Genomic DNA, 14,217 nt, shown 5'->3' on the forward strand with positions numbered 1-14,217 from the left:
CCTGCCAACTTCCACAGAGACCTGTGCTGCCACGCACGCCCTGCCCCCGGCGGGGTTTAGGAAGGGACGGGGAAGGCGGCGGTTTCTCTTCAGGACAGACACACCAGGACCAAGGCCCCCGACAGGCAGCCAACATGCAACCTGAAGCAGGGGTGGGGGTGTGCGGGGACCCGCAGGGGCACACAGAGGCAGCCCACAGCAGGTCTGCATGGGAGCCGGGGGAGGGGATCTTGCCAAACTGGCCGAGGCCGCCCTTCCCCATCCCGGGCCACCAGGACCTGCCGTGACGCTGAGAGGGAGCGCCACACCCGCAGTGGCCAGGACCCTCCCCAGGGGCTCCGGGTGGCAGGCACCTCTAGCCTGCTCCAACGTCCGGGCTGGCAGGGTCGCCCGCACAGGCTCCAGCTGGCCCGCCGGCCCCCACGGTGCTGTGTTCCGGCCTGCCCCCGTCTCTACACCCTCACGCCAGCACAGGCGGTCCGAGGACACGCCGAAGCACAGCAGCTGTGACACAGGCAGACCCTCAGGGACGTGGCCTGAGAGAATGACCATCGCTGTCCTGAGACACCCAGCACCCCCTACCGTCTCCCCAAAACACAGCAGAACGAGAAAGAAGCGTGCACCACAGGGACGCCGCTCCATCAGAGGACGGGCGGAGCCCACGCCCGCGGGACAGGTGGCGGGAGCCCCGCCCCCAGCACGGTCTGCCGCGCCCCAGGCTGCGGCGGTCCGCAACCACGGCCAGGAAGTCTGCCCTGCCCCGTCTGCGCACCCCAAGCCGCCTGGCACCCGCAGCGCAGACGGGAGGTGGTGGGGCGCGGGGTGCCAGGGTGCGAGAATGAGGGGGTGGGCCTCAGAGCCCGGGGGTGAGCGGGACAGGTCACGGTCCTGCACGAGGAGAAGGCCACTGCCAGAGGCCACGGGCCCTCCCGCAGCCTGGCCCAGCGGCAGTCCCGCCAGGCTCCCCCGACGCGGCGCTGCCGCCAGCAGGGGGCACCAACCCACCGCCGATGGTGTGAAAGACCCCACACGAGAGACCAGCCAGGCCTGGCGACCCACAACAGAAGGTCAGAGGAGGAGACCCCCTCGTGTGGTCTGGGACAGGCAGTCTGGGAAAACGACGTGCTCACGGCGACACCCTCCACAGCGAAGAAACACACGCCAGCGTTCGAGGGCAGAAAACCCACCTTCACGTGGAACTCAAACACTAGGAAAGAAATTTAAAAATGGAAGAAAGAGTTGAATGCGAGAAATAAACAGAAAGGAAAGACAAAGTAGCTGAGAAACGAGTAATTTGTTGCAAGGTACGGGGGAGGGGGGCGGGGGAACAAGCGTGGAACCGCCAGGGAGGGGGGAGGAGGAGGAGGACGGAGCTGGCGGGCCCCGACGGAGAGAACAGACCAGTCGGAGCCGGCACCACGACGACGAGGGAACATTCCAGAAGCAGAGCAGAAACAACGCCGTTCCACTGCGGGGGGCCCTGGAAAAAGTGACCTGGAAACCCCAGTCTCGACGCCCTCACGGCACGGCCCGCCATCAGAGCCAGAGCCGGGTGCCCGGCCGGAGGAGGACGCCAGCCCCGGAGGCCGCAGTGCCCTGGCCCCGGGCCCTCGGGCCGCCGAGGCGCGTGCGTGTGGGAAGACCCCCGCGGGCCGAGGAGGCCACGCCGGGTCTCCTGTCTGTCTCCTCCTGCACACCCGTCCCTGCTAGCAGTAGGTGTGGGGTTTTGGGATACCTGTGCGTTTTAACAAAAAACCTGCACGACCCCTCTGCTTCTGCGCGGAATGACCTGCTGCCCACAGAACAGAGACCCCCAGCACCCCCAGCACCCCCAGCGCTGCCTGCCTCCCCCACCTGGGAAGCTAAGGACAAAACTAAACTATGGGTGGACCCGCTGCCAGAACGCTGGAGGAAGCTGTTGCCAGGAATGTTTCTTAAGGAGTCACCACTCAAAAGCTTAAGATTTATTAGAGCCACTGCCCCTCCCAACCCTGGACAGGAGTGTATAGAAGCAAGGAGTTCTAGTTGAGAATAATAACCTCAATACATGGAGACAAACACAAAACATTCCCCCCCAAGATGCATGAATCAAAAAACCTAGGCAAGCCCTGGCTGGCATAGCTCAGTGGATTGAGCGCGGGCTGGGAACCAAAGTGTCCCAGGTTCAATTCCCAGCCAGGGTACATTCCTGGGTTGCAGGCCATAACCCCCAGCAACCCCACATTGATGTTTCTCTCTCTCTCTATCTTCTTCCCTTCCCTCTCTAAAAATAAATAAATAAAATCTTTAAAAAAAAAAAAAAAAAAAAAAAAAAAAAAAAAAACCTAGGCAAAAAGTCAGTTACCTAACCGAGATAAATTTAACCTCAACAGACAACAGCTAATTTCTATATACCTGTAAGTCACCCCTTGCACCCTTTTAACTTAGACCAACTCCTAGAATCTCAATAGACACCTGGTGACTAATTGGCACCTGAAAGTTTGTGCCCGTATAGCTTCGGTGGCTATCTGATTGATGACCCTTTTGGTCAAAACAACCTTTGTTTAACATGGTTGATCTGTGGGACCTCCTGTACTTTTCGGTTTTTTCTTTGTTTACCATGATTGACATGTAGAAGCTTCTGTGTTTTTAGAAATTATTCCTATGGTCACCATTTCTGTCTTGATAATCACACTGTGCATTGAGTGTTGTGTAACCTCCCCCATAAAAATAAAGATTGACTTTTCTCGGTGCGTCAGTCGGGCCCAGAGAGCCTGGCTGTCCCCCAGCACCCCTCCTGGCATCACGCTCCAGTCTCTTCGCCTGAGCCGTGCATCCTCCGGGGACCCCGAGACCCCGCCGAGGCTGGACCCCAGCAAAAAGCCAGAGGAGGGTCCCTCCACTGTGACGCTGAGGGAGCCCCGGACGCACCACGTGAAAAGGAGACAGCGGCCGGCGAGAAGACGGGGGACCCCAGACAGCACATGGGGCGCTCCATGGAAACGACACAGTGGACGGGGAGCCAGCGCCATGTGCACACACAGCCCCGACAACGCTGCACCCCAAAAACCAGCCACGGCCTCGACCCAGAAGGAAACAAGACCTCGACCAGAGGACAGCACCCTGTTCGGCACCCAGAGGCTCCGGCAGGCAGTGAACCGGGACGAGACGCAGGGTGGCAGCCCGGCCCCTGTGCCTCCCGTGGGGCACCGACGACAGCGGGGAGAGTGGGGCTTCACCGCGGAGTCCCCGCAGGGCGCACTTGAACCACGTGCCCAGTGGTCCCCAGCAAGGGGGCTCCCGACAGGAGAGCGAGGAGGACTCAGACTGCCTTGGGGACAGCCCAGCACAGCCACCTGACCCAGACCTGACCTTGGGGAGATACGAGGTCACTGCGCGCTGAGGGGCCGCACCAAATAAGCATCCCTCACTCCCCAGGCGCCAAGGTCCGGAGAGACACGAAGAGCAGCGGTCGCAGGCTGGACTAGACCCCCCTGCGGGAAAGGGGGCGGGTGGGGAGACCGGGGAAAACAAGCCCAGAGCAAGTTACAGAGACACGCGTGAGAAAGCCGTGAGCCACAGCACACGAGGACCCCGAGGACTCAGCGGGCAAACCGCCCGACTCCACACGGCCGCGGCCGGACAGACCCCCTCCCCGAGGACCACACGCAGGTGGCCAATGAGCCAACGGGAAGACGCGCCCGGCGCACGTCACCAGGGACGCGCAGACTGAACACGACCCCGCTGCACCCGTCAGAGCGCCGGGGAGCAGCGGAGACGCTGGGGAAGCACGTGGGGGCAGGAGGGGCTTCGGTGCCGCTGTGGGAGGCAGCTGGGTGGCTTCTTCCCGTGACCCAAACAGGGTCACGGGACCCGGCAACCACGCCCCTCGGCCTATACCGGAGGAGTCGGCAGCTCCGCTCCTGGTTGACAGGCCCGGCGGCCACCCAGACGTCCCCCGGAGCCTGGGGGGGTGGGAAGTCGCCGGGGCCCTCCGGACAGCGGGACGCGGTTCAGAGCTGCAGGGGAACGCGCTGTGGGGTCTGAGAAGCCGCGGAGGGGCCCGAGACGCGCACCAAGGAGTGAAAGGCGCGAAGTGAGAGGCCACGCCCGTGCGCCCCCACTCGGGACCCCCCGGGAAAGGCCGAGCCGTGGAGACGGGGAGGGGCCAGCGGGTGCGGGGGCTGGGGGAGGGGCGCCCGGGGGAGCCCAGAGGGGCTCCGAACCGCGGCCTCGGGGACAAGAAAACCTCTGAACTTCCCAAAACCGCTTTAAAAACTACTAACAGGTGACGTCCGCGGCACGAACGAAGCCGTCTCCAGCGAACGGGCCCGTAGCGACGCCGCGCCGCGCCCTCGGAGCCCTTCCGAGTTGCTGGGGCGCGCGGCGTCCACCGGCGGGCGGCAGGGCCCCGGGGGCGCGCTCTGCGGAAGGGGGAGGGGCCGCGCGCCCGGCCCCACGGAGGAAGAGGAGGAAGAGGAGGAGGAGGAGGAGGAGTCATCCCTTCCGGCCTCTCCCTGAAGACGACGACAGCGGCCCCGGTGGGGGCGGACTCCGCGCTAACCCGGCCGCACGCGGGCACCGGGTGCCCACGTCGGCCCGCCGCGCCCGGCCCCGCGGGAAGCTGCCACCTGGCCCGCCCCCGGCGGCTCCTGCGGGTGTCCCACCAGCTCGGTGAGGGGTGACCGGCCGCCGGGCCCCGCCGCCCTCGCTTCCCGTCACGGGGACCGCGGCGGCCGACGTCGTCGCGAAGCCGGTTCCCCGGAGCAAAACACCAAACGCACCGGAACCAGCGGAACCCGGTCTCTCCCGGCCGAGAGGCCCACCGGCCACAGCGGGACGCTGGCCAGAGGCCCCGGGGCCGCGCGCTCTGTGCGCCGGGACTTCCCCACGGCGGGTTCCAGGTACCGAAAAGAGCATGCGCGCAGCACGCACGCACGCACGCATGCTCGGCCCGCGGCACGCATGCGCAGGGAGGCACGGCGCCGACGCTCGCCCCGCCTTCCGTAGCGCCGAGGGGCCGTCCAGCCCGGAGAGGACTGCGGCTCCCGCGCAGCCGCTGCGGGGCGGGGCGGGGCGGGGCGGGGGTGCGGCCCGGAGCCGCGCGCTGGTGGAAACGGCACGCGGAAGGGATAGAGAAACGGTGTGCACAGGCGTCCCCTGACCGACCTGGAAATAACGAGTATTGATTACCACCCTCCAAACGCAACAGGAGCCCCCGGGTCGGCCCACGGGGCGCCGGACGAGGCAGGAGGGAGACCCCCCAACCTGGCCATCACCATGGAGTGCGGGCCCAGGCGCCGGGTGGCCGTGGTCACATCACCAGGGTGGAAGGCCAGCACGGGGACTGCCTGGCTACTGACCGGAGCAGGGCCCTGGGCTTGGCCTCCGTACTGTCCGGCGGAGGCAGACGCGGAGGAGACTAACGGGGCTCGTGCGCTGGACCCGGGAGAGAGAGAGGGAGAGAGAGAGACGCTGCCAGGACCGAGGGTGCAGGCGGGAGACAGTACTGGTGTTTGGGGGTGAGGGGCGGCCGAGTTATCAGAAACAGGCTGTAGGCGCTATGGAAACAGTACATCCAGGAACAAACAACAACACAAGTTGATTCTTGCATGCGCACACTGTGAACGTACAATATGTACGTAACAGATGCACGTGCACACGCACCCGGGGGTGGGCGGAGAGCAAGAGGGCGGAGAGGAAAACGTGCCAGCCTTCAGAATTGAGAGTGAGCGAGGGGGTTACTGCGCTATTCCTGCAGCTCTAGTGTAGTAGGTTTGAAACTGCTTTAAAAGAAAACCATTTAGGAAGAAGTCCACTGACATATTCTGGGGAGACAGTAATAGACATCATTGTTTAGGACCTTGCCAAAGACCCGCAGAAAACTCAGAGCAGCCAGAGAGTGACGCCGACACCAGCAGATGATCTTGAGAACAAAACCAGGGAAGATGAACCACAAGCAGCCACATGCCCAAAACCGTGTGGGACACATCCCAGGGAGGAGGCTGGGCACCACCAGCCACCGCCCCCCCCAGGGCCGGTGGGCCTTCCCTGAAGAGCGGGAGCCGCCCTGGGAGGCTCTGCCCACTCGAGCAGCAGCCAGCACCGGGAGCCCTCGCAGGCCCTGCCAGGGCTCCCGGTCAGAGAGCCCAGCCACACAGGAGGGGCCACGGGGGCAGAGGAAGGCGCAGGGCCTCAGGGGCAGGGAGCCGAGGCGTGGGCTCCCGGCGCACATGCACCCACACTGCGGTGTTGTCCCGTGGAAACGACCTGCGAGGAGCCCGGCCGAGCCGCAGACCTCCCTCACACCGCACGGCCCCGCGGAAGCTCGAGAATACACAGAACTCACAGACGGGCAGCGAGAGGCATCAGAATTGAGCCCCACGTGAGACGCCGCAGACAGAGAAAGGAGAGTGACGTCTCTACACACAATGAAAAAACCAAGAGCGGTGGGAAACCGTGATGTGTTCATTCACAACAAGCTGAAGACCTTAAGGGAACAACTACAGGCACAAAAGACCGTCAAAAATCGGAACCGGCAAGACTCAGAAATAGCCGACAAGGCCAAGAATTAAAGACTGAGCGGAGAAGAGCGAAAGAGCAAAGGAGCACAACAAACAGCACCTCTGTGAGGAGCTGCGGGGCGGGAAAGAGCAGAAAGCGCAAACTGTTTTGGAAGGAGAGAGACTGAGAGAGCCCAGGCAGAGCAGATACAACGGGGAGTAACGGACTCTCTGACGAGGAAACGGAGCAGGAAGAACCACGGAGGAGAATGTGCGACTCGTCGGGTCCGACGCACGCCGGAGGCGCACGGTGCACACGGAGCGACCGGCCGGGAACAAGCAACTCCAGCGGAGGGGCAGCTCGGAGGGAGAGAGTCCTCGGGGCACAGAGAACGCACGGTGTGCGAGACAGAAGCAGGTGTCCTGAGACATGGGCGGCAGCGCTTTATCCCAGGAAACGGGGCCCGGAGCAACCCACGCAAGGCTCTGGAGGAAAGAGATGGGAGCCGCGGACTCACGTGGCCGTCAAGACTGACCTTCAGGCAGAAAGGGCACGGTTATCAACGCGTGAGAATTTGGGGGGGCGAGGTCCCCATGGACTGTCCCAAAATGTCTGGTAGAGCCGGGTTCAGAAAAACAGACGTCGGACGAGCCAGCTGGTCACCAGTTTCACATACGCAGGCACTGCCCGGACTGGAAGTTCAAGGAGGCCCACAGGAGAGAGCACCTTACTGCTGAGTGACACACCCGACCCCTGGGGTCCAGCCTCCCTGAGGGGGGCCTCGGTCACACCCCTGCACCCAGGAGTCAGGATCACCCCTACCGGGAGACCCACAGCAGCAACACCTGACATCAGCCCGACAGGGAGAGCAGGGTCTGCAGGCGAGTCCGCTAGGTCAGGGGGGCTTCGGCAACGCCACGAGCTCCGCACAGACCCTCACTCGCACCGAAGTGCGGACCAAAGCGGAACTGCCTGCTAAAGCGCTCGCCGGAGGAAGGCGGGACCGAGTCGCTCAGCATGTCTGCACGATACCCAGCATTCACACCGCCACCCTGGACACGCGGAGACACAGCAGAGTGCGACCCGTGGTCGGGGACAAAGGCCACCGACAGAGACGGACCTGAGTGTCCAGACGCCAGACTCAACAGAGACAGGAAGTGGCTTCCATCGATGGGTTTAAAGAAAAATGGGAAAGTGTGGTCTCAACAAGCGAGCAGACGGGGGATCTCAGCAAAGACACAGAAGCCATAAAGAGACCTAAATAAAAATCCCAGAGCTACAGGACACGTTAGCAAATCAACACTTCACTCAAGGGGCTTAACAGCAGGCCGGAGACGTGGTCAGGGAACTCGAGGATGAACCGGTAGAAGTTTCCCACCCAGCCCGCAAAGAAGGCTAAATGTGCGTGTAACGGAAAGTCCCAGGAGAAAAGTAAGACTGGACAGAACAGGATTTTGAAGAAATAAAGGCAAAATGTCCCAGACGCGAGGGGAAATGCTGTCCTGCAGGTCAAGCACAAACTCCTGAAAACTAGGTGATGATCCGCACAAACGGAACTAAGACCCACAGGCACGGGCTGGAAGTTCACCCTGCGGTCTGTCCCGCTGGGACCCGGGCGACAAGGGGGCGACCCTGTGAGCGGCAGAGAGGCGCCTGCACGTTTGCGGTGGCTCCTCCGGTCTCAGAATGTGGGCGTGCAGTTCCTCAAAGCTCATTCGCTTTCCTTCTCCTCTGGGATACGGACAGGGGAAAAACTGCCTGAGAACAGGAGCCGTACTTGGAAACGGAAGGAGCCCCACCATAAAGCAGAGGGGGTCCCAGGAGCAGAGGGAAAACGTGAAAGATGGCTGACTCCTGGGTTCGCTCATCCTGCACCGTCCGCTGTTCTGGAAAACTAAACGGTGTGCATCTCGACTTGCTTGGCTCATTCAAGACTATAGAGGAAATTAGATCTTAAATCTAAAAAGAGCTGGAAGAAACAAGCAGCCCGCCATTCCAGGGTTTTATGCTCAGGGAAACACCGTTGAGAACCGAGGGAGAAACCCAGCCGTGGTCAGCAATGAGAAGTGAGGCCCCCAGCGCCCACAGACGGCCCTGGAGCGGCCGGGCCGGTGCTGCCGACGGCCTCGGCCTCGAGGAGGGAACGGCGAACACCAACAGAGGCACAGAGGCGGGGCCGTGTCGGGCACAGCCTTCTCTTCCCGAGACTCGGCTCAAACCACCAGCGGTCGAGGGCAGAAAGTAACGTCCACTAAGACTGGGTTTCCAGCAGCAGACAGGAACACGCCGGGGAGCAAAGGAGGGAGCCGGCCTCGGCAGACACCCTGTGCGGGGGTGACCACCCCACGCGGGTCCCCGTCCCCCCGGGAAGAACCGCGACCCCATGAGGGCCGTTCCCCTGAGAACTACAATGTCCCCTGTCCTTTTCAGAGTCCGTCTAGACCTCACCGTCCTCAGCGACGGCGATGAAACCCACGGCAAGAACTCGGCTCGTGTGATGCCCTTGAACGAAGTGGGTTGCGTGGAAAGGGGCGGGCGGCTGCACACACGAGACTGCCCGCGCTCCTGAGAGAGTCCGACTGCCCGAGAGGGGCCCGCCAGGGGGCCCTCGTCCCCCCCAGCCCCCGTCCCCACACGCCACTGTACCTCTGTCCCCGAGCCTGGACCTGGAGAGTCTACTTTCCGCTTCTTGCGGGGCCCAATGGCGGCCAGCGCGGTGAGGTTGGCGTCCCGCTGCCTCATCTGCGCCAGCTCCTGCTGCTGCATCTGCGTGACGAGGGGACAAGAGCGGCCTTCTCACTGCCACGCCAGGGGCACAGGGGCACCGCGGGGCGGGCACGGGTTCCCTGAGTCACGGCGGCCTTGAACAGGACGCACGCTCTGCAGTTGGAAGGATAGCGCAGCAGGAGATGCTCGCCGTGAAAGACGCAGACGTGTGAACAGATTTGGAAAGCAGGAAGACTCCACACACCGTGAGAAATCAGCACTAAATTTAAAGTCGGAAAACACCTGCACAAACACTTGTCTAGTTTTTAACCCTCGCCCGAGGATACGTGTGTCGATTTCAGAGAGAGGAGGGGGGAGAGAGAAACACCGGTGTGAGAGAGGGAAGTGTCGGCCGGCTGACGCCCGAACGCGCCCCAGCCGGGGACTGAACCCACGACCCAGGCACGTGCGGTGACGGGAATGAACCTGCAGCCGCCAGAGCCACCCGCCAGGGCCCAACCCGTCAGGGAGCCACCGCAGTGCCGGCCGCACAGAAGTGCCGCCGCGCCGACCCCGCCCTCCTGCCGGTGTTTTGGGCGTGTGAGTGCGTTTCCCGCTGGCGGAGAAGGTCCCCGACCGCAGCAGCCCCTCCTCACCTCTTTCGCCTTCTGCTTCAGCCTCAACTGCTCCGGATCCTCTTGTCGGGACCGAGACTGTGTTCAGAGAGGGGGACGGGGGACAGGTGAGTCACACACTGGATGTGCGCCCCCCGACCAACACGCCATCTTGTTCACGATGTGATAATACCTCCGTCACGGCGGGAAACACCTTCAGTTGTTTAAATGCTTAAAGCCAAAGGTGAAAACTCACACCGCGCATCACGGGGAACAAGACCCAACAGAACTCTTCAGAGCGCGATGCCACGCGGACAGAGAAACCCAGGCAGGGTCTCCCCTGTGCCTGCCGGCCGCGGGGGCCTCACTGGGAGGCACGCGAAGAGGGGGCACGGGGACAGGTCCTGCCCCCCATGCCATGCGTGGCTCCCGGGGCCTCGCACCACGGCCCCGCTCCTGGCCAGCCGCACCCCAAACACCGCTCCAGCCACAAGGGAGCCCCGAGCCGCCCGCGGGCACTCGCCTTGGCCGCCCGCATCAGGATCTCCCTCTCCTGCTCATCCTTCCTCTGCTTCTCGATCTGGTCCAGCTGCTCGAAGAACTTGAGCTGCGCCCGCACGTCGCTCGCCTGCTCGTACCGGTCGTCGTCCTGCGGGGGGGGGGGGGGGGGGGGTCGTCGGTCAGGAGTCAGGGCTCGGGACCCCAGCTGGGTGGTCTGTGTCCCCCAACCCAGGCCCAGTGCCCGAGGCCCCAGCCCCCCCACATCCGCCCCGCCTGGCACCCGGCGCCGCCGTACGTCTGCACGGGGACGGAAGGGCTGGGCGAGCCCCCGGGAGGTCCCGCCAGGCGCACTTGGAAGTCTAGGTTTTCCAAGTGACTGACGTTCGGACACTTTCCCAGTAACAGGCGTCTAAAGCGAAGCAGCCCCGCCCCCACTCCGAGTGCTGCCCTGCGGGTGCGGTCCCCAGGCCGCCTGTCCTGCTCCACAGCGCCAGCAGCCGGCGCTCACGGCTCGGGGACGAGCAGGACTCGCGAGGACCGCTGCTGAGGAGGGCCTCAGGCGGGGGGACCCTCCACAGCCCACGAGGGGCAACGTCGGAGTCACCCGAGCTTCAGCCGGGAACCCCAGGTGCAAAACCCCATCACATCCAAGCTGGAGGCCACCCCCACCTCCGCCCCGCTCCCTCTCCCCTCCCCCCCAGCCTGGAGCAGAGCACCCGGCAGTCCCCCCCACGGCCACGGAGGCGGGGCCTCCCCCAGACCAGCTCCGCGAGCCTCGGCCCGTGCAGGGACGGCCGGGTGTCCTGTCCCGGAGGTGGCGCGTCACCTTGTAAGAGAAGTTCTTCTGCTGGGCTGTCTCCGATATCTTCTCCACGAGGTTCTGCAGCCTCTGCTGCGTGGCGTGCGACACGTAGCTCACCACGTCGGGGTGCAGCTCCGTGATGCCGTGCTTCTTACCTGGGGGTCGAGCCACGGGGCAGGCGCTTCAGTCCCCTCCCCCACGCTGCTGCCCACGCAGCCCTGGGCCGAGCGCCGTCCGCCCCGACCCCGTGGGCAACGGGACACGGACGGGGCCCCTGGCGCCCACCGAACCCCGTGTGCACGCAGGCGGCGGGGCGGCGGAGAGGCGGGACGCACCGATCTCCAGGATCCGTCTCTGCAGAGGCGCCGGGAGGAGGAAGGTCTCGTCTTTGCAGGACCGCGTGAGGGTGCCCACCAACTCGGAGTTCGTGGCCAGGATTCTCGCGCTTTCTTCCGACAGGTTGACCCCGGCCATGGACGCCACATCGTTGATGTCATCGTCGTCCCTTCGGACCAGGAGAGGGGGTGACCCCACCGAGCCGGGGCTGCAGCAGGGGCACGCTCAGGGGGTCTCGACTCCGGGGCCGGGACTGGGGGCGGAGGGGGCAGGACCCCCTGCAGAAAGCACAGCGCGGCCCCCCAGGCACGTGTCCCACCCGCTGCCTCGCACACTGGGCCCCTCCGACAGCGAGCCTGGTGTTTCAAGGAAACGCCCGCTCCAGTCGCAGCGGACCCTGAGTCCCTGCACACAGACGCACAGACGTGGGCGCCGGGCTCCCCCAATGCTCAGACAGTGAAACCCGACACTCCACTCGCGGCTCGAGGAGTGCCCCCAGGCGGAGCCCCCGGTGGAGTCACGGATCCACCATCCACCCGTGACACAACCACCAGCTCTCGGGAACCCGGGGGCGCAGGTGCACGGCCGACCCGGCACAGCACCCCGAGGACCCGCGGAGAAGGGCCAAGCCCTCGCCTTCTGACCGGGGCCCAGGGCCGCCTGGCCCAGGCAACCAGCCGGGAGGTGGGATCTGAGCACCTGGCCGCCCGCTGCCACCAGGTGTCACTGTTGCTGGCTCCTTCGGGGGGCGGGGCGACCTCAGGCCTGTCTGCCTGAGCCACAGCCAACCCCAGCTGGCCCACGTGTCCCACCCCAACCCGCACCGCCACCCGAGGCCACGTGACTCCCTGCATTCGCATTTCACTACAGGGAGAGGCAGAGGCTTCCACAGCCGCCGTCCACCCGCAGTTCTGATCCACAGGGTGCCCTCCCCTGTGCCCACCATAGCGCTGCCCCCAAGCAGGGCTGCCCAGGCGAGTGGACACCTGGCGGGACGGGGAGGCCCCCAAAACCTCCGGACACCCAACACTTCCTGCGGCCTCAGCCCGACGACACCGGGCTTCCGAGGGCGCTGAGGTCGGGGGCATGAGGCGTCACACCGAGCGACCCCGGGGCCTTCCTGTGGCTTCGCGTGGCAAGTCCTTACCGAAACGAGCCGCCCCCCGGCTCCTTGAGCTTGTTTTTCTGCGCAGCAGCCGCCGCCTGGGCCGAGACCGCAGAGAGCGCTTTGGTTCCGGGCAACACGGCCGGCTTCACCACCGGGACTGCAAGACGGGTGAGGGCGGGGTGGGGGAGACCTGGATGTCGGTGCGTGTCAGAGCCCCAGGAACGTGGCTCCCGGGCCCAGCGCACTGGGCAGAGCTGCCCCACCCCCCATCGATGAGGCTCTGGTGGTGCACAGGCGCCCGGCTCTGCCCCACGCGGACCAGCAGGGGTGGCGTCTCATTAGCCCTCGGCCTCCCGCCTCGCCCCGACGGGGAGGGCGGACGGCACCGTGGACCCGTCAGTGCCGCTGGCGTGCGCGCCTCCGCGGCTGGAGGGGCCGGTCTCGCTACGTGTGTCCCGGAAGAGAGAGAAGGCTGGGGGACAGGGCCCTCGGCCGGCAGCCCGGACCGCGGCCTCACCTGGCTGCAGCGGGTTCAGCTGGATCTGCTGGGGCGTGGTCAGCACGATGCGGCTGTGGGGCTGCCGGAGCGCCACCATCGGCGTCTGCGTCAGCGTCACCTGCGGGGGCCGGATCAGCGCTCCGGGCTTGGGCGGCTGCTGGATCACCTGAGGCAGAGCCACAGCCCGTGAGTGGTGACAGCAGCCAGTGCCCGGTCCCCAGCCGTCCCCCACCATGGCCCCGGTGGGGACGAGGTCAGACGCTGGCACCACATCGGCGCCCCGGGGCAGATCTGCCCCCTGGACAGTGCACAGGACCCGGCCGGGGAGAGGCCGCTTCTCCCTGCGTGTCTGGGAGGTGACTGACCCGTCACCTGGGCGACAGGCAAGTCTCTGCTTCTCCTCCTCACGTTCTCCGAGAGAGGAGATGGCGTTCTCGCAAGGAAAGGTCCCATCTCCTCCTCCTGCCTTGAACCTGGCCCTCAAGGAAGGGCCTCTCCCACCGCCCCCCAGACGTGGCCTGAGCCCCACGGCCCTGCGCCCGCCGCTCCCCTGACGGCAGGGCCCGCGTGGCTCCGCCTGCCTTGGACTCCGCCCCCAGGCACGCACGGGCTGTGGGCTTCTTCCCCTCTCCCGGTCTCCCGGTCTCCTCATCTCCCGGTCTCCCAGTCCAGCCAGCCGCTGGCTCCGTGCAGCCAGCCCCACCCCTGCAGACGGTCCCAGCAGGACCGAGCACTCCCCGCCAAGGCCCAGAGACCCTGCTGCCAGCGCCCCACGGCCACAGTCCACGGGGCCTGGCCCCACGCCTCAGGGCCAGGAGCTCCAGAACCCAGCCTCTGAGGTTTGCAGAGGTGACCTGGTGGGTGGGCTGTGAGGTACACACAGAGGGGGTGGGGCGGTGCCCAGGATTAAACTGTTCCTGCAGCCCCAGCTGGTGTGGCTCAGGTTGGGCATCGGCCTGCAAACCGAAAGGTTGCAGGTTCGATTCCTGGTCGAGTATGTGCCTGGGGTGTGGGTTCAGCCCCCAGTCTGGGCACCTTTCAGAGGCAACCAATCACTGCTTCTCTCTCCCTCTCCACCCCTCCGCCCCCTCTCTAAAAACAAACTGTTTCCGCAATGACGCCCGGGAAGGCCCCACTGCGCACTCGGAGCGGGCGGAGATGGCGGAGC

The 14,217-nt window shown here is 65.0% G+C and overlaps 1 protein-coding gene across 2 annotated transcripts in view; it reads right to left on the reverse strand.

Moving 5' to 3' along the window:
* The window catches only part of TAF4 (TATA-box binding protein associated factor 4), a 33,839-nt gene that overhangs the window by 2,891 nt on the left and 16,731 nt on the right, over positions 1-14,217 (reverse strand). For both annotated transcript variants that reach the window (XM_036010000.1, XM_028524186.2), the window contains exons 9-15: positions 13,068-13,215; positions 12,590-12,707; positions 11,442-11,611; positions 11,131-11,261; positions 10,327-10,452; positions 9,846-9,902; positions 9,130-9,249 (exon numbers count right to left, since the gene is read on the reverse strand). In XM_036010000.1, coding sequence (XP_035865893.1) covers positions 9,130-9,249; positions 9,846-9,902; positions 10,327-10,452; positions 11,131-11,261; positions 11,442-11,611; positions 12,590-12,707; positions 13,068-13,215 — 870 coding nt within the window. The remainder of the gene's footprint in view (positions 1-9,129; positions 9,250-9,845; positions 9,903-10,326; positions 10,453-11,130; positions 11,262-11,441; positions 11,612-12,589; positions 12,708-13,067; positions 13,216-14,217) is intronic.

This window comes from Phyllostomus discolor, chromosome 9 (genome assembly GCF_004126475.2).
Source record: "Phyllostomus discolor isolate MPI-MPIP mPhyDis1 chromosome 9, mPhyDis1.pri.v3, whole genome shotgun sequence".
NCBI lineage: Eukaryota > Metazoa > Chordata > Mammalia > Chiroptera > Phyllostomidae > Phyllostomus > Phyllostomus discolor.